Source organism: Aythya marila (assembly GCF_965140915.1).
Source record: "Aythya marila genome assembly, chromosome: 1".
Classification (NCBI taxonomy): Eukaryota; Metazoa; Chordata; class Aves; order Anseriformes; family Anatidae; genus Aythya; species Aythya marila.
The window spans coordinates 682,184-701,481 of NC_139042.1; the positions used below are offsets into that span (position 1 = coordinate 682,184).

The 19,298-nt window shown below is 45.1% G+C and overlaps 1 protein-coding gene across 2 annotated transcripts in view; it reads left to right on the top strand.

Annotated features, from left to right (window-relative positions):
- Window positions 1–238: 238 nt before the first annotated feature.
- The window catches only part of NUP98 (nucleoporin 98 and 96 precursor), a 36,403-nt gene continuing 17,343 nt past the window's right edge, over window positions 239–19,298 (top strand). The window contains exons 1-16 of one of the 2 annotated variants that reach the window (XM_082771845.1): window positions 239–337; window positions 1,859–1,965; window positions 2,711–2,812; window positions 2,950–3,129; window positions 3,840–3,979; window positions 5,125–5,232; window positions 5,848–6,031; window positions 7,574–7,737; window positions 8,474–8,611; window positions 9,251–9,389; window positions 11,035–11,127; window positions 11,504–11,644; window positions 14,391–14,524; window positions 15,823–16,010; window positions 17,277–17,393; window positions 17,886–18,190. In XM_082771845.1, the coding sequence (XP_082627971.1) occupies window positions 1,893–1,965; window positions 2,711–2,812; window positions 2,950–3,129; window positions 3,840–3,979; window positions 5,125–5,232; window positions 5,848–6,031; window positions 7,574–7,737; window positions 8,474–8,611; window positions 9,251–9,389; window positions 11,035–11,127; window positions 11,504–11,644; window positions 14,391–14,524; window positions 15,823–16,010; window positions 17,277–17,393; window positions 17,886–18,190 (2,206 nt within the window). In that variant the 5' untranslated portion in view covers window positions 239–337; window positions 1,859–1,892. The remainder of the gene's footprint in view (window positions 338–1,858; window positions 1,966–2,710; window positions 2,813–2,949; window positions 3,130–3,839; window positions 3,980–5,124; window positions 5,233–5,847; window positions 6,032–7,573; window positions 7,738–8,473; window positions 8,612–9,250; window positions 9,390–11,034; window positions 11,128–11,503; window positions 11,645–14,390; window positions 14,525–15,822; window positions 16,011–17,276; window positions 17,394–17,885; window positions 18,191–19,298) is intronic. The other variant, XM_082771846.1, reaches the window with a different exon arrangement.

A 19,298-nucleotide genomic window follows, 5' to 3' on the forward strand; every position in this document is an offset into this window, starting at 1 on the left:
GCGGGGGGGGTGTTCTGGACCCTTCCGCGGCGCCGGCCCCGCCCCTTGGCGGCGCGAGCCAATCGGCGCTGGGGAGGGGGGCGGGCGCGCGGGCGCCCCCTCGACCAATCGAATCGAACCCCCGCCCCTTTCCCCCAGGGGGCGCCCGGCTTTCGACCAATCGGCGGCGGGCGCGCGGGGGGGGGGGCGGGGCCGGCCAATGGGGCGCGGCGCGGGGGCTGCTGGGAGGCGCGCGCGGAGCGGGCTGTGACGCAGCTTCCTCCCTGCGGGCCTCCCTCCTCCGGCGGGCGGCGGCGGCGGCGCGGAGAGGCCTGGGCGGGCCCGGCCCCTCCCGGCGGTGAGCGGGGGGCGGGGGGGGGGAGCACCGGGACGGGGAGGGGCTGGGGGGGAGCCGGGGGGGCTCCGGGGGACGGGGGAGGCCGCGAGGGGCCTGGGGGGGCCGAACGGGGCCGAACGGGGCCTGGGGGGGGGGGCACGGGGCTGAGGGGGCCGGGTTCAGGGCCTAGGGGTGGCGCGGGGCTGTGGTGGGCTGGGGGTAATGAGGTGGCGTTAATTAGCTGGGGATAATTAGCTGGGGTTAATTGCGTGGTGAGGCTCCGCCGTGGGATTGGGGCTCGGTATTGGGGGGCAGCGAGCCCCGGGGGGGGTGTGAGGGGCTCGCAGCCCCGGCCCGGGCCTGCCCATGGGGGCGATGAGGGGGGCGCGGGGCAGCCCCATCGCGGCGGGGCCGTGTGGCGGTGCCTCCTTTGCTGACAGCGCTGGGGAGGTGTTGGCTGCCAAACGGTTGGGGTTTGGGGGAGCCCAAAGTACCGGGGAATGGTCCTGCGAGAGTTTAGCGCGTTGCTACGGAACGGAGCTACCCCGCTGTGGCTCGAAGCGCGTTGTAAACACGAGCGGTGCCCACCGAGCCTTGCGCTTTGGTGTGGGGGAAACCCGAGAGGTCTGCGCTGCCCCCTCCTAGCCGATCCTGCCGGTGCTGAAAGCCTTTTTCGATGTCATAGTGGTGCTGCCGGTGATGGAACAATGGCTACCCCCTACGGAAAGGGGATGCAGGTTTCTCTGCACTGGAGTATGACTGCTGTGATTTTATTTTGGCTCTGTTTTTTTTATGAAAAAGGTCTGGCATCATGTTTGTACATGCAGGAAAGGTTGGAGCATGGTGGTGTTACCAAATGTATCTGTAAATAAGTGGCACGTGCAGTGCGGGAGGATGGGGCCTTGCCTGAACGGCATAAAGCCCCAGCCAGCAGCTAACTTAGAGACCTGTTCGGGAACTTCAGACAGTCTCAGTGCAGCCCAGTGAGCAGTAAAAGAGAAGCTGAGGGGAGCCCTGTTCATGTAGGTCTTGTGCAGGGCATTTCCACTTCGTGCTGTGAGTGGAGGGGCTGGGATGTAGGGCTGAAAGGGCAGCTCCTTAGGGAAACCTTGGTGCCCGCAGCGCAGCCCCTGTGTGTGTTTGACAGAGGCTGTTTGATGGGGTGGGCTGCCAGGCCTGCAGGTGTCTGAGCAAAATCACGTGTGAGTTGCCTGGTGCAGGTCAGATAGAGTGGGAATGTGGGGATTGCTGTTCCTGATAGAGGCTCAGGAGGGTTTTGTTGGGAGCACAGCTTCGTTTGTTAGTTACTTCAGCAGGTAACACATGCATGAAATGTAGTGAAGGACAGAGGGAAGTTGCTGCTGAACTATTAGTGTTGTGTCTCCTAGGGCTGTGACTGTTTTAAAGTTAGTGTGACAAAAGTCATGCCTTCATGTGTCTGGGGGCTTGAGTATTCAAATTATTTGCTGACATCAATAGCGAGGAAGATGAAAAATGGGTTTTCACAGTAAGCTTTAAATAAAACTGAATTCTTCTTTCTAGGTTTAGATAAAGGAAACTCAGATACATACTGAAGATGTTCAACAAATCCTTCGGAACTCCGTTTGGAGGCAGCACTGGCTTTGGGACAACTTCAACATTTGGACAAAGTAAGTCCTACGTCTAAACTTGGAGTCTGGTTTTCCCTTGCTTTGTGCGTTTTTTCACGGAGGTGCAGCTAGAGATTCACGTGGGGGGGTGACTTTGTGCGTGATGGACACGGAGTGCTGCTGGGCTGCCCAGCTCGCTTGCTTTGCTCCTGAATCGGGTTCAGGAGTCCCAGGGCTCTCAGCTAGCACAAGCTTTTAACTTCAGCAGCCACCAGAATTCCACGTACGGGTGATAAAACTTCCCCTTATAAAAGGAGAAACTCGGAAGCCAGGTGAAGGCAGTCTTGTGGGGTTGGGGGCAAGTCCTTCAATCAGGATGGGAACACATTGGGAAGGTTTGGAAGGAAAAAGCATGTAACCTGAGGAGTTTTCTGGAGGTGCACGTTATAAGTATCACAGCGAGGTGGGTTTGGCCGTTAAAGCAGGCTGTACATCACCACATCTGTCTTGTTGGGGGGGAAACAAACTCGTCAGTTCTGTTACGGGCTTTTTTGCCTTGCTCCCAAGTGCCGTGACGAGCGGTGGAGAGCTTGCAGGGTGGCACAGAGCTGGGTGTCTGTGCCTCGCGTCGCAGTGGCTGGCTCAAGGCTTCAGCCTTTTGCTGCTCTGGCTGTGCAAGTGCTAAGCGTGCCCCTTCACTAGTGCACAGTCAGGCACAGACTTCTTTTTGGAAGTGAGGACAGTGACAGTGTTCACTGCACGTTCAGAATATGCTTTCATCTAAACCGTGTCACTGATATTTCAGATGCTGGCTTTGGTACTACGAGTGGAGGAGCGTTTGGCACCTCAGCCTTCGGGTCGAACAACAACACTGGAGGCCTCTTCGGCAGCACACAGACAAAGCCAGGTATTGCAGCAGTGTTACAGCTGTAGTGCAAATCCTCTCCTGAAAGAAGGAAGTAACTTAAAACCAAAACATAGCAACAACAAAAAACCCCAGCAGCTAATGACTGCAAATAATTAACAGCTTGTTTCTGTCTTCAGGAGGGTTGTTTGGTTCGACGACGTTTAACCAGCCGGCCACCTCCTCCACGAGTACTGGCTTTGGGTTTGGGACATCAACGGGGACGTCAAACAGCCTGTTTGGCACCACCAGCACCGGTGGAGGGCTCTTCTCATCCCAGAGCAATGCCTTTGCGCAGAACAAGCCCGCTGGCTTCGGAAGTGAGTAGAGCTGCTGCGTCTCCTAACTGTTGAGTGAGACGTGCAGAACGCTGGGTATAAGTGGGGATCAGATACAAGTGTTAATGTGAGGTTTCAGCATGTTTTTCTTGTGTAGTTTCTCTTCCTTTTCTTCCAGAGGGTGTGGTTATGTTACTGTGACCCGTGGTAGCCAGATGTGAAGCTGCTTAGCTCAAAATTCATGGCTAAAATGGCAGCTACAGATTTTGTAGCCTGTTTGGTAGTCAACTGGTACTTTCCATTCTCAAATGTCCTTTGGCTCTGCTTGATCTTAGCTTTTTATTCTGCTTTCTGCAGGGCAGTTGTGGTTGATTCTGCTTCTGCCACTGCGATGTTTGAAATGCTTCTTAAACTCTACCGTAATTTCCTGAAGCAGAAACAACAACTTGCAGACACTTTTGAGAAGAGAAATAGAAACTTCACTGTTTCCCTTTGTGCACATCATTTCCTTAGTGGTGTTGTCAGGAAGAGGATGGAACTGGCTGCTGTGGTTATTGTAGTATTTCTTGGGGTGATGAGTTGGGGGCTAATCTGTCATGCGTTGACAGGCTACACGTTTCCAGTACTGCTCGATTTTTTTTAACAGTTTCTTCCATTTCCAAAATGCTTTCTAATTTGAATAGAGCATTTGACTTCCAGTTTTAAAATTAAAGTTTGTCCTTGTACTGATCTTCTTTTTATTTTTTTTAAAGACTTTGGAACAAGCACCAGCAGTGGCGGCCTCTTTGGAACCACAAACACAACTTCCAATCCTTTTGGGAGTACATCTGGCTCTCTCTTTGGCCCAACTAGTTTCACTGCTGCTCCAACTGGCACAACCATTAAGTTCAATGTAAGTTCTGTTTTTCCTTCTTAATCCAGCCTGTTTACTATAGGAAATGTTACGTTTTGCAGTTCTTTGTGTAGAGCACTGTCTTGGCTGCTGAGCTTTCTTTTTTCTTTAAAAAAAAAAAAAGTTCATGTGTACAGTACGTGGTATTCTGAAATAGCTTGAAAATATCCTGTTGCAGTGGAAATAGTCTAGCTCTTTGGAATTAGTTGTATGTACTTCTTTTATTCTGAATTTGACAAGTTCTCAAGCACTGTGGAGTAATGCCCTATCCAGACTTGTTAGATTTACTGCTGTGTGAGAGGTGAAGAGAGAAACCAGCTCAAAAGTTTGAGTCTTCTCAGGGAAGCAGGAGGTGTCACAGAGTTCATGGTGATCACTGCTAAATGTTCAGAGCAGAAAGGGCTAAAAAATTCCAAATGTGGGACAAAATAAATGTAATCCACTTACATAAGTCATCATGGCTTTGGGAATGAAAACTGAAAGTTGAAGACTGGTTCCCTGTGCGTGTTTTGTGGCTGAGTTCCCTTTAAGTAAGGGTAGAATAATCCGTCCTGAAGGTTCTGTGGCAGTTGAAGATGGAGGGTGGCTTGGAAGAGCAGATGTCGTGGAAATGGGGTAACTGATAGCTGTTTAAAGAGGCATTCCTTTTCCCAAATATCTGTTCAGTTTAGAAGTGAAGAGGGATGATGCTTGTACAAACTGATTTAACAGCCTGAGACTTCGTTCGGCCTCCCCGGTTGTAGGCAGAAGGGTGATCAACTTGGGCAGAGTCAGAGGGGCATCGGTTGTGAGTTTCTACATAGTACAATTTAAAAAAAGGAAACAAATCATCAGGGATAATAAAATCCCTGGATATAGCTGGAGGATTTGTATCGTAAACTGCGTTGAAAATAAAACAAATGATTTCACTGCGTTGTTTAGAGGGTTACTAGGGTAAATTTCATTATTGATTGCCACCGAACATGCGTCACCACTGGGTGAGGCCCCAGCTGTAAGATAATGCTAATGTCCTGCTTCAGTTCCTGCAATAAGTGTAGTTTTTAACACTGTCTGACCAGAAAGTAATGGTATCGATGAAAACCTGTCTGGATGTGGTATCTTTGGGTATGGATATATTTTTGATTCCTTTCTCTCCTCTCTTGCAGCCACCAACCGGTACAGATACTATGGTAAAATCTGGAGTTAGCACTAACATTAATACCAAGCACCAGTGCATTACTGCTATGAAAGAATACGAAAGCAAATCTCTTGAGGTCAGTCAATAATATTCAAAAGTGTTGATTTTGTCTGTTATTTAGTATTGTTTCTGGCAGAGGTTTTTTGTGACTGCAGTAAGTATTGTGCATGCTCATTAATGAGTACAACTTTCGGTTTCTGCGTCTCTCACAAAAGAGGCATCATCAAGGAAGACACATCATGTTGGTCTTAAATGCTTAAAATTATAATTTTTAAAGAGCTGAAATTCTCTCTTGCCATGTACCAGAAGGGCAAGAGATCCTGCTGGGAGCAATCCTCTGCTGATGAAATGGCAGAACCCCAGACAAAACTCCGTTGTTTATTATAAACAAACGTTCCCAAGGATTTAATCATGAAGCTTCTCCGTTCAAGTTGACTTATTTGATGCTTCAAAATAGGTCTAATCAAAAGATCTGTAAAAGCCCATAGAAATAAAATTAAAGCCCAAATGTGAACAGCAGTGATAAGTTCAGGTCCTGATTATGCTGCCCTTATTTGTAAAAATGTAGAGGTGTTACCAGCTGTTCTTGACACGTTCACCCTGAAAGCTGTGTAAACATGTTATCAACACTGTTCTCATCTTATTCTGTATAAAAAGAACATGTAAAGAGATTTGGATTTTCCTTTACTAGGAGCTCCGTTTAGAAGACTACCAGGCAAACAGGAAAGGCCCCACAAACCCTGTAGGAGCAGGAGCAACTGCAGGCTTGTTTGGGTCTTCTACGGCTACGTCAAGTACAGCTACAGGACTCTTTGGCTCTTCTACTACTAATACAGGCTTTTCTTACGGACAGAATAAAACTGCTTTTGGAACTAGTAAGTACTGCCGAATGTCTGTCTTCACTGTGACTGAACATGCAAACGTTTTGTTAAGCTCCATAAAATTTGCCCATGAAAAAAGATGAGGAAGTGCTGGAGTGAGCTCAGAGCTTGACTAGTTGCATTGTCAGCGTTTGATAATCAGGTTCTTCTCCATAGAAATATTTACTGGTTTGCTCTTCAGCATTTGTGTGCTTTGTCTGCATCCCCAAAGCTTTGCTGGTAAACAGTTCTTTCAAGCATCTGTCTTTACAAGAACATCAGCTAGCTCATGTGGAAGAGTAAAACAATTTGAAGTAGAACCACCAGGATAGTGTTTCTGTGCACCAGGGTGCTAGCATCAGGTGGTTAAAGGTGAAGTCAAGATTTTACTTCTGCTGATGAGCAGACACATTCCTTTGACCTGTTAACGTATTGGCCTGATTAGACTTTGCCTGGATTTCTTCTCCACTGTACCTCAGGGTTAGGGTCTAGACACGTTCGTTGTGCCACCCTGTGCCATTCTTCGATGGAAAATAAAAGCCGGGTGCTGCATATCTGGCAGTTGCAGGTCAGTTGGATTGATCATCTGGTGAACCTTTGTCCTGGTTTGAACTTAATGTAAAGAAAATGCTGCTGAAAAGCTTGAATGCAAATTCTATCATGTGAACTAATCAGCTTCTTGTCGTGAACTTAGATGTAAGTAGATACTTGCATTTGTGGAATTAAAACGCAGACAGAAGGCCAAAATCCTACAGCTGATAGAAACAATTCTATCTGCTGCTTTCAGAGGTTAGAACTTTGTCTGTCCTTTAGGCTTGCTTGATGCCCTTCAGGGCTGAGCTGCTGTCCTTGAGCGGGTTCCACATAGAGGAGGCCGTACTAAAATACCCAGACTGCCCAACGTAGCAGTCGTGCTGGACTTCGTGTATTTCTCATGCAGTCAGCTCTGAAGAAAGTTCTGCAGAGATAGCAATGACAGTTGTGGGAGAAGGAACAAAAGCTTTTGGCTGTGTGTATGCTGTGTTTACCACATCACATGTGAACAGACTTTTTTTTTTCCATCAGGGGAAAAAAGGGAGAGTGTTTGAGGTTCAGGTGGAAGCTTCTGTAGTAAAAGTTGTGTGGGTTATAGAACAGTTTTTGGAAAGCAGGGGACTGTATCTACCTCCTGCCCAGTCAGCTCTCTTCAGGTGCAAATGGGACAGTTTCCATTTTACAATGGATGACGAGCCGACCATATCAAAAGTGGCATATTTTTGGTCAGATCTACCTGTCAGGTGAAGTTTTCTGGTAATTGTTGAGTGTTATACTCACGCTGACTTCAGGACAAGGAGAACCTGATGAAACACCTGACACAAACCATTTCCATCTGAATGCAGGTGCTGTGCTGTATTGACACTGTGTGTCTTGCTGTTCCATTGGGTTGAGGCGTTTCTTTTTTCCTGCTTGAATGCACTGAGCATTGGTTTGGATAAATTCTTGAGTTTTTTTTTTTTTTTTAAACCAATTCGTTTGGTTTAACAAAGCCAACAAATCTGTAATTTGTTTGTGTTGTAGGTACGACTGGCTTTGGAACAGGAACGACAGGGGGGCTTTTTGGTCAGCAGCCTCAAACTACGAGCCTGTTCAACAAACCTTTTGGTCAAGCCACAACAACGCAGAACACCGGCTTTTCCTTTGGCAATACCAACACGCTGGGGCAGCCCAACACAAACACGATGGTAAGATAAACTTTGAAACCAGAAAGCTTTAAATTGTGCTATATCTCCTCCAGCTAGACAGAGGAGGCTGTTATGTAGTTCTTCGCATCTTCGTCCAATTGTAATACAGCTTTGTTAAAAGTAAGATGCAAAGCTCTGAATGCTGCTGTCTGATCTCGGAACTTATTGCCAACTAAAACAAGTGGGCAGCAGCATGGCTGTTAACAAGTAACATTTCCCATTCTCTTTAAAGACTCTGCTCTCTCACCAGCTCAAGTATTTCCAATCATGTTCACGCAGATAACAAATAATAATGGAATTACATAAATTCCCACTGAGTGTTACTGAGGATTCTGTACTTTCTGGTGACCAATGAGCTGCATTTGTGGGCTCTTAGGGTTGAAAGGCACTGCATAGCTGTAGCTTGTTGCATTGTGCATCTGGAGCCAAAACCTCTTGCTGTATTCTTTCTGCGTATGTTGTAACTTCTCCCAGAAAACCAGATGGGATGGCTATTGCCCATCTTTGCCATTCAAAGTGGGGAGGAGATTCTGATATCCTCTCAAGCTGGGAACATGTAACTAATTTCCCAGAGAACTAATAAAGCTTATGAAATGTTTTTTACCTGTCTTTTTGCCCTATCAAAAAGTGAAATATTATAGTATCACTTTATTAATAGACTTCTTATATTTGTTCTGCCATTATAAGTGCTTTGAAGCATTATCTTAACATAATTTAACGTAATTCCTCTTCGTAGGGTCTCTTTGGGGCAACCCAGCCCTCGCAGCCTGGAGGCCTCTTTGGAACAGCTGCCAATACAAATGCTGGTACTGGATTTGGAACGGGAACTAGTCTTTTTGGACAAACTAACACAGGATTTGGTGTTGGCGGTTCGGTATGTCCGTGCCTTGAATAATAAAATAATTTTTTTTAAAATGGCTTCTAGAGTCCTGTTACTGTGTGTTGACCTCACTCAAAGTAGTGTTGTCTAAACTAAGGCACTGAAGAGGCAAAAACTGTGTGTGTCTTGCAAAGTCAAGGTATAAGCGTGTATGATAGAACTTCTCGTCTCTAGTGATGAGAGACAGTGAGAGAGACTGAACATCTGCCTGTGTATGCCCTCTGATACAGAATCACAGCCTTCTGTGACATGGATCACAGATTGATATTATGGTATCAAATCACAGAATTCTGTAATTCTGTATCGCTAGGGGTGCCTCAAAGTGGCATTGAAAATACAAGCGTTTAGATTTATATATTGACTTAAAATGAACTTGAGTCAAGATTTTCAGTTATTTAGGTTTTAATCTGTGCTCTGTGGAGGTGGGTAAAAGAGGGAAAAAGTTATTTCCAGAAGGTGCTTGCTGTATGCTAGTGCACGTGGCTTGCAACTAACGCCATTCTTGAGAGTCTGGGTTGTGTGGTCAAAGTTATGCTTGGCTTTACTTCTGCTTTGTTGCCTGCAGTGAAGCTAATACAATTTCTTTTAATTTCAGTCTGTCAGGTTTCAAATTCTCATTTTCTTCCCTTTCAGACCCTGTTTGGTAGCAAGCCGGCTGGATTTGGAACCACCACGACCAGTGCTCCCTCGTTTGGCACAACCACTGGCGGCGGGCTCTTTGGTAACAAACCAACCCTGACTTTAGGAACCAATACAAACACTTCCAATTTTGGTACATATAAAAAAAAGTGGGATTCAATCACTTTAAAATATACTGCATATACCACATACCTGGCTGCTGAATATCGCATGCTAAATGATTATGAATTTAGAATTCTCAGGTAAGCCATGCTTCTGATGAATTTTGCTGCAGAGGAACGTCTTGGATGGTGTTTTATACCTTTCTTCTTGGTGATATTCCCTGACTTGCAAGGCAGATGGTGAAGTAAAAGTACCACTATTTCATTTAGTGCTTAAGAAGACCTAACCTGTAACTTAAAACTTTTAAAATCAAAGCACTCACACAGCATAGTGTATTAATAGCCTCTTAAACCTCCGTCTTTGCAAAGGAGTGCCGGAGGAAAATAGGGTGAAAATAGTGATACCTATAGCTTGGTGGCAGATACAACGAAATATACTGGAGCAAGGAGAAAATGAAACAGTTCTGGTTTCAGTTGTGGCTGGTTTTGACTCTTCACACTGAAAAACAAAGTCCCAAGAACTGGGTCTTGTGTTAATGGTGGCCTCTGACACCATTAAATATTTAGTGTTAAATGAGTGGGTGATTGAGTAGGGCAATGTATAGTGGTAGTTCAGGTAAATGATAGTCTTCCTTCATTGCTTTTCTTTTAATCTTTTTTTTACTCCTGAAGTTGAGAGCATTGAAACTGTACTCATAAAATTAAGCAGGAATGGTTTTAGAATGTTAAAGATCCTGATGTGCCTCCTTTTTTTTTTTTTTTTTTTTTTAATCTGGAAAAAAAAAAGTAAAACATGATTACTCTGCCATGCTAGCCTTCCAGAAAGAGGGAATAAATTGTCAAGCTCTTAGACTGACAGGGCAGTGCTTTACAGGGCATAGTTCATTGTGGTAATCAAGCTTAGGTAAATGATCATCAAGTTTTCTGTGGAAGTTGCTTCCAAGTTTCTTGTTCTGCTGCTCTCTAAGTAGCCACAGTAGTTAGCACATTGACACTGCTTTTTAGTCCCTGTTTAGCAAACAGTATTAATTCTAGTGTGTGTTTTGGTTTCCCTGCATTCCTTGTGTTAGTGCAGTTTACAGGAAAAGTGGAGTTCGGTCCTAGGGTGTTTCTGATCTTGGTCCATGACTGCAGTTTTCTAGTTTAATTCTGTCTTTACACTAACCAACGTTTAATGGTTTCACAATCTTCAATTTAAAAAATAGCCTGTCTACTGCTAGATTTGGATTAGATGTCTTTGAGTAGTTCGCTCTTACAAACCTGAGTTGTTACTTGCTTTGTCAGTAAGAATCAGAAGTGCGTGTGTGGTATAAACAGTATAAAAAGGGGTTTGTTCTTCCAGGCATTGAAGAAACTTAATGTTACATTCTGTTGCCTGATACAGCATTGCAATGTCCTTTCTGGCTTTATAATTTTTTTTAATCTGTAACAAACTTAATAGTCTAAGAAAGCAAGGTGGTGAATTCTTATACCAATGTTTTCAGTCCTACGTTCATAACTTAAATATTTAATTTACCACTTAAGTAGCTTCTTGCTGCATGTTTAACATGCATGGCTGAAAATGGTGCGTGAATTTTGACCTTAACTATGGTAGGGCTGTCTTTGAGCTGGTGATGCTTATTTATGTTTTTAATTTCTTAGCTTTAGACTAATGAGATGCTGTTTCTGTCCTTGAAGGTTTTGGTGCCAACACTGCTGGAAATAGCTTATTTGGAAATAAGCCTGCAACTGGGACTCTGGGAACTGGAATTGGGACAGGGTTTGGAACAGGTAAACAGTTTATTAGCTTAAGCATAGTCCTCAAACTTTGATAATAAAATACCATTTGTATTACGTGCTGTGGCCCTAGATGCTTTACCTTGAAGTCACGAATCTCTGTTTCAAATCAGAACGAAGCAGAGCAGAATAATGATGCACTCGATAACATTTTAGAAATTGCAAGTGGCATTGCCTATGGTGGTGGCCAGTGGCTCCAAAAATTGATGGCACCCTCTGAAGTCTCTGGTGGTCTGACCACACGAGTCTTGAGTTGATGTGGGCGTGTCAAATCTTTCTTGCAATTTAACAAATAATTGATTCTTTGTGGGATAAACTGGCTTCTAAATTTGTCAGTGTTCTAGTGAATAACATTCCTCTTCCCCCATAGCTCTTGGGGCAGGACAGACTTCTTTATTTGGAAATACCCAGCCTAAACTTGGTGGAACACTGGGAACAGGAGCTTTTGGAGCACCGGGGTTCAATACATCAACTGCAACTCTGGGCTTCGGAGCCCCTCAGCCTGCTGTAGGTAAGTGTGCATTAACCCAGGTTTTACTGCTGCTTCCTCCCTTCTTTCAAACATTCCTAAAGATATAGATAAATCCCTCTGAAATGGTATGGAGTGAAAAAGAATGTTTGAGGAGCTCTTTGAGAACAGAAGTAGTCTCAATAGACCATGACACTTCTTTCCTGGTAATTGTTTGTGTTTGAATTACTTCTAATTTTATATGTATACAAAGTTACTTAACATTATTAATAGTCGCAGCTATTTTAATGCTTTCTCTTCAATATTACCAAGATGTTTTCCATCAATCAGCTTTGGGGCAGCAGCAGTAGGCCCTTCTTCTAATGTAAGAAAGGGGGGGGTGAAATGTGGCAGTAGCTTCTTCAGTGATCCTAGCTAGGAGAGCTGGAGAGACTTAACTAGTGAGTAAGCTGTACCATCGGTCAGATGACTGCTCTTTATATTCAGTCACTGCCCTGTTGTTCTGTAAATTAGAACTGCACCACTTCTGCACTTCCAGCAGTCTTCACCTTGTTTGGCAGACCTGAACACTTCGTATGAACAGCATACGGAACTGCTGCAGCCCTGCTGAGGTGGCAATTTTGGGGAGATGTTTTTTGACTGGGTGGTGGGAAGGGGGTGGTCCACAGCACTGTGTGGTGGTGTGGCTGGGTAATGTGTAAGGATTCCTGCGAGCCCAGGAGTGGTCCATCCTAACGAGCAGAACAGGCAAAATGCCGGGAGGCCTGCACAGGTGGACAAGGAGGATGGAAGGTGAAAGCAAGGACAGGTGACCTGTAGGGAACACAGACACTGAGCATCCGGGGATGAAGTTAGGAACTTAAAGCCTATAATAGAACTTGACCAGCGATGTCAAAGGCTACAAGGATGGCTTCTGTAAGTGGGTGGGTGGCAAAAGGAAGGCTGGGTAAAACGTGGGCCTGTTGCTGGATGAGATGGAGACCTGGTGACACAAGACAAGGAAGAGGCTTGGTCCCAAGCGTCCTTTTTGCCACAGTTTTTACCAGCGAGGCCAGCCTTCAGGAACACCAGTTCCCAGAAACAAGGGTGAAAGGGTGGAGGCAGGTAGATGTACCCGTGGTGGAAGAGGATCAGGTGAGGGAAGACTTAGATGTTAGGAAGAACTTCTTTACTGAAAGGGTTGTGAGGCATTGGAACAGGCTGCCCAGGGAAGTGGTGGAGTCACCATCCCTGGAAGTCTTCAAAAGACGTTTAGATGTAGAGCTTAGGGATATGGTTTAGTGGGGACTGTTAGTGTTAGGTCAGAGGTTGGACTCAATGATCTTGAGGTCTCTTCCAACCTAGAAATTCTGTGATTCTGTGATTAAGCAAAGCTGGCATATGTAAGCCCATAGGTGAGGAGGGAATGTGTGCAGAGGTTCTGGGAGAATGGGAAAATGTCATTGCAGGGCTACTCCCAAATATGGAATAATTCTGACAGTTGGGAAAAGTGTGGAGTAGAGGGGAAAAAAAAAGGTGAGGACTGGCAGAAAGCAAATATCACTCTGGTCATCAAGAAGGGCAGGAAGGAAGACTTAGGGAGTGACAGACCAGTCAGCCTCAGGTCTGGCCCTGGGAACGTGGTGGAGCAGCTAATCCTGGAAACCATTTGCAGGCACATGAGCAACATGAAAGTCATCAGGAGCAGTCTGTATGGATTCCCCAGGGGGAAATCATGCTTGACCAACCTTATAAGCTTCCACAATGAAACGACTGGTAGACAAAGGGAGAGCAGTGGGTGTTTCGTGTAGGCTGTCCTGCACAGTCAGCAGGATACGAGAGGGGCTGGGGGCTCCTCCGCGGGGCCCTGCTGGGGCAGGGGGCACGCAGCAGCACCCAGGGGGTACCCAAAGCATTAGCTACACTGGGTTGCTGTGAACACCTGTTAAAGTTACTTGACCTACTACGTGTAACAGGAAGGATTTGGCTGAGGGGGGAGCTCAGGAGAAAATACCTGCTCAATATATTGCAGTCAGGTTCTACATATTTGTCTTGCTTCCATTGCATTTCTGCATTTTCTAAGCTTGAGCCTTCAGTGATGTACGTCAGCAGGTGGTCTGAGTGTTCACTTCTGTAGATATTGCCTTCAGTGGCACAGCTCAGGGAAAGGTCTCAGGTTAGTGTTTGCTCAGTTCCTACAGATTTCAATCTGGTAAGAACCAGTTGTTTCACACTCTCCTCCTGAGCAGACTGTCTGACAGTAAGGTCTTGTTTCCGAGACTAGTTTTGGTCATCTCTGGGAATGCACAGCTTCAGTCTCTTTTTCTTAGAATTAAAATTAGGGTGCTTTATGTTGCTTAAATATTTCATAGCGTGAACACTTCTTAGTTCCTATTAATTCTACAAGTAGATGCTAGGAGGTGGACAAGTTTCAGAGGCCGTTTTATGCAGAGAGCTCTAAGTTTGATCACTGCAGCAGCTTTGACATTAATGCTTCAGAAATCAGATTATTAATTAAAGGTTTTGGCAGGCCAGGCTCATTCTGCTGTTGGGTAACTCTATGCCCTCAGCTTTTCACACATAAAAACTTACTGAACGGGGTTCCAAATACTAACGAAGGGACAGGATGTGACTTCTTCCTGCAGAATTCTGTAGAAATGAGGATTGAAGAAAAGAAGAAAAAGAAAGCTGAAGTTAATACAGAAAACTGAATTCCTATGAGGAGAGCCTCTGGGGCGTTGTCTTTCCTGTCTACCTTGGTTCTGTTGATAAACGTGTTGAATGCTAAAAACAGATGTTCTTTTTATAGCACTGACAGACCCTAATGCATCAGCAGCCCAGCAGGCGGTCCTCCAGCAGCACCTCAATAGCTTGACTTACTCACCCTTCGGAGATTCCCCACTGTTCAGAAACCCCATGTCAGATCCAAAGAAGAAAGAAGAGGTGAGTGTATTAAACTAGTTTTCTGGGAAAGATTTGAGATGACTTTATATGTTGTGCTCTCTCTCGTGTCTTCACTTAAGATGAACAGTGAGTAAAGTGAATAACATAGTGACCTACCATCCCTGTACTCTGTGGTGTGGGTGTTTTTTTGTTGTTGTTTTTGTTTTTTAATGCTATCCAGGACAAGCTTGTGCTGGTGCTTTGTTTACTGCTTCTGATACATCAGAGCCTTGACTTTGGAGTTCGTTATGCTCACTGCTGCTAGTTGAGAATGAGGATGGGTAGCTGTCTGTGCTTGGAGTATTTTTAGTATTTAGCTTGAGCGTGGCTTATGACAGTCTTGAGCTGTCGGTTTGTTTTGAAAACCAACCAAGCACACCTCTCAGGCTTAAGTGTTAAGGGACGGCATAAATGGCTGCTGCCCTGACAAGTTCCAGAGGCTGGGGATTCCTCCAGCCCAGCTCTGGAGCCCAGCACAGTGCTCCCCTGGGCCCAGGGGGCTCCTTCCCAGGCTGCTGGCTGTTGCATTGCCCCCTTTGTCTGCCCAGTCCCCCTGCCCAAGTCCTGAGCCCCCCTACCTGCTCTGCATGTCTCCTGCCTGCTGCCTATCCCTGCTTGCTGCAGAGACACAGGCACTGCTCACCCTGTGCTCTCTGCTCACCCTGTGCTCACGGCTCCCTCGGTGTCAGCACCACTCCCCTGCCTGGCTGATAGCCTCACCAGGACAACTGCAGTTGCTGGCCCCAAATTCCCTCATGCCTGTCCCAGCTGTGTTTTCACACCCAGGTTAAGGTGAGATAACACAAAGATGGTCAAAAAGGGTTTTAATGAGAAAATGGGAGAGAGAGTTGTGATCAGGTGCGGGACTCGAGTCAGAAGTGTGCTGACAAGTTGTGTTTACACACAACCAGCCTGTTCATGCTCATTCTCTCCCTCCCCTTCCATTGCACCTCCCCCATTCCCTTCCTCTAAGCATTCCTGAAGTTTTATGTGCTTCCCCAGACCTCCTGGAATATCCCAAATCCTCCTGTTCGTATTGGTTTCCCCCTTAACCGTTGAAGTCCAGGTTGGCTCTCTGAAAGCAGAGCTTGTGGCTTCTTGGTGGCCCATCAATGCAAGACTGGGGAATTCTGGCCTTTGGCATTGTTTGTATTACCTGTCATCAGCCAGCTTTGTGTCTGTCCTTGTTTGTTGGTTCCCCATTTGCTTATTACACTCCTTGCTTTTATAAGGTCCTTGGCTAGCTAACCTTATGGTTCACGGTATAGAAACTCAAATTCTGCTTCCTTGTGTTTCAGAGGCTGAAACCGACAAACCCAGCAGCTCAGAAGGCCTTAACGACACCCACCCACTACAAACTGACTCCGCGCCCCGCGACCAGAGTGCGACCAAAAGCTTTGCAGTCAGCTGGCTCTGCCAAATCCCAGCTCTTCGATGGTCTCGATGATGATGAGCCGTCCCTGTCCAATGGCGCGTTCATGCCCAAGTTAGTGTTCCTTTTGTGTATGGTAGAGGGAGCAAGCAGTACAAGAATAACTGTAGTATTGCTCCCGTTCTGATCAGGTTAAGTCCTTTGTAGTGTTGTAAATCCCATCAATTTTGTGAACTGGCTCAAATATCAATAGCAATAACAGAACTGGTGTATAATTTGGAGAGAAATATTTTCTGGGGAGGAGATGACAATCATCAGCTTAAACTGCTAACTGCAAATAAGCAGTAAAACATGGTGATGAGTGGAATGAAGAGTATGAAATCAGAAGTTGTTATAACGAAAGTTTGTATAGCGTGCAGCTTCCTGCATGTGAAATAGTCGTTAAGCTTGTTAATGCCACCAGTTTGAAGGAAGATCTATGATAATTTCACAGCCTAATGCTGGTTCTCTTTGAGATACACAGCTGTTTCTGTGAGAACTGAATAGCAGTGCTGTGGATCTATTGTAATGAAAAAAAAGCTTTTGGTTTCGGCCTTTAAGCATACCAGTGGCAATCAAATTAAAAAGGGCTTTAGAAAGCTTTTGGTTTTACTTAAACAAATACTTCAAAGATGAATCAGTCACTGAAAGTCCCTCTAGACACACACTTAAAAAATAATGTTTTGTAATCTTTATGAGCTTAGTTTCTGTTTAACTTAGCCTGAAACATCTGCTCACTTTCCAGGGAGAGAGCAGAGTATGGAATTACTCTGTGTTTTATTGAAAAACACCAAATGAATGAAAATTCAGGACAAAACAGATGCTTAAACTCTTCTTTCAGGTGTAATTGGTGTTGGTCTTCAGTGCTTTTCACATGACAGGCAGTGGGTCCTAGCACGGCCATTGATTTGCTCCTAAAGTGTCCCTGTACTAAAGAAAAGCCTGCATCTGCGGGACAGGGTTATGTGCTTCTGGAAAGCACATTTTATGTGCTTCTGCTGGAAAGGCAACATTCTGTAAAAACTGATAACTCTGTGGTTTACTGAACATGGGCTTTGGAGCTTTCAATGACTTTTTTACACTTATTTGCAAACCCAAGCCTTGAATGAAATTTAAAAAAAAAAACAAACAAAAAAAAAAAACAAAAAAAAAACAACAATGTAGTAACTCAGCTACTGCAGTGCTCTTACAGAAGACTTTGTATATAACAGGTGTGGAAACAGGTCTTACACAACTGGCTTCTGCTCCCTGGAACACTCAAATTAAGTGTGAAGTATATATTTTTGCAGTGGATATAACCCAATTTCCCTTTGTTTTGTCTTTTTGTGTCCTTTTTTTTAGGAAGAGCATCAAGAAGTTGGTTTTGAAGAATCTCAACAATAGCAGTCTGTTCTCACCTGTCAATCGTGAAAACGAAGACCTGGCTTCTCCGTCAGAATATCCAGAGAACGGAGACCGGTACGGTGATGGCTGCTGCAGGTCTATGACTGTGACTGGCTATGCCTGTCTCTAAATTATCGTTAATAATGTAGGTAGTTATTTTGAGGGATGCCATCCTAGCTGTTCACTGGAAGTGAGTGGACGTACTGTGAGATTCGTTTACTCTTAAACTGGCTGTCTGTTCTTCCTGTGTAGTCACGTGCCACTTCATTCCACCCAAACTCAGGAGTTCAAAGAGGGGTGACTTTTTGGGATATGTTTGTCCTCATTCCCTGTAGATAGAGACTAGGCCACTTGAGTGCTAAACCTCACCCTGAAGTGAGAGAAACCTTTTCTTTTGGTTAGTCCTCCTCAGCAAGGTGGAATTCCAAGGAAAGTTCGCTAATCTGAATGTGTCCTATTACTAAGGTTGTTTTTGTGTATTAAATTTGTCCCCCTCTGCTCTGCCCTTGTAAGGCCCCACTTGGAGCCCTTGTTAGAGCTAAACAATTCAATTTGTTTTTTCTTTAGGTTCTTTTTGTCAGTACCTTCTGATGAAAACCACAGACAAGATGGTGAGCGAGAAGAAGAGGAGGATCAACATGAAGTGACCAGGTTTTACACTAACCCCATCGCCAAGCCCATCCCCCAGACTCCCGAGAACACTGTGCACAAACACCAGAACAACGTGGACGATACCATCGTGGCTCTGAATATGCGGGCGGCCTTGCGAAATGGTCTGGAAGGCAGCAGTGAAGATGCCTCGTTTCACGACGATTCCCTTCAAGATGAACGTGAAGAGGAGACTGAAACCATGCATCATGTGCATCCTGCAGGTTAGCTTGTGGGTGGGCAGCAGTAATTCCTTATACACAGGCAGCTCCTAACAGCACTTCATGCATGCTTCTGTAAAGTTCTCTTCTGCTGTTTTAGATCCTCAGCTTTTTGTTTCTCTCCCTCCAGTTTTCTTCCAGATACAAATCGTGTTTTTCATTGTCATATCTAATGCTGAATCTTCCTGCTGAGTCACTAAGCAATTAAACTTGTTAATTAAAATTGCCCTGTTTTATGCTACACTTATATAGTGAGATTCCATGAAGGGGAGGAGGAGGAGGACCCCGATCAGTAGTTGTTCTACATAGTAGACAGCTGACTACAGTTCAGGCAAAAGATCTTGGTTATAAATCTACTTAAATGCTCAGTAAATACCAGGTGCAGAGTTTTAGAAGTTGCCAAGAAAGGAGGGGGCCATGGAATACGGTTATGTCTCTCTGTGGACCTCTCTAGCACCTCTCTTTCGGTACTTTCAGTTCTGGTCTCAGGGTGTGGTAGTAAAACTGGAGAAGTAGGAGGGGGGAGGAAATTGAGAGGTCTTGGGTAGCTTTCACTTAACAAAGGCTTCATAGCTTATATACAGCGTTATAAGTGAAGAGGTGGGGGATTGTTAGTTTTGTTAAACATGAGTGGTCTGGAAAAGGTGAAGAAGAGATTTGTTTCTCCTTTTCAGTTTCAGTTTATACTTGCATCTAATAAAAGCAACAGGTGATGTTGAGAATGAGTGTTTTCAGAAGCCACAATGGCAAGTAGATGTGGATGTGAAAAGCTTATGTAGGTTTTAAAGATCATTAGACAAATGAATAACAAAAAAAGCATTGGAGACTGTTAAATGCAGAAGCTGCTTACCTGTGCTCCCAAATCATTTAGGCTAGAAGAGTGTTTCTGTCAAGTACTGCTGTATGTGTCTGGAGAAACTTGTATAGCAGTTGTCTTAAACGTGCTGTGAAGGCTCTGGAGTGAAGGCATTTCTGTTTGCTTTTGGTGTACTGATTCTCAGTTTGTTTGCAACCTGCATTCCATTTCTTTTGCAAGCCTGGACAACTGAAACTCCTGAAATGGGAAAGTTGGCAGTCCTGCTGTTTGTTAGCCCAGTTCTCATTGACATTT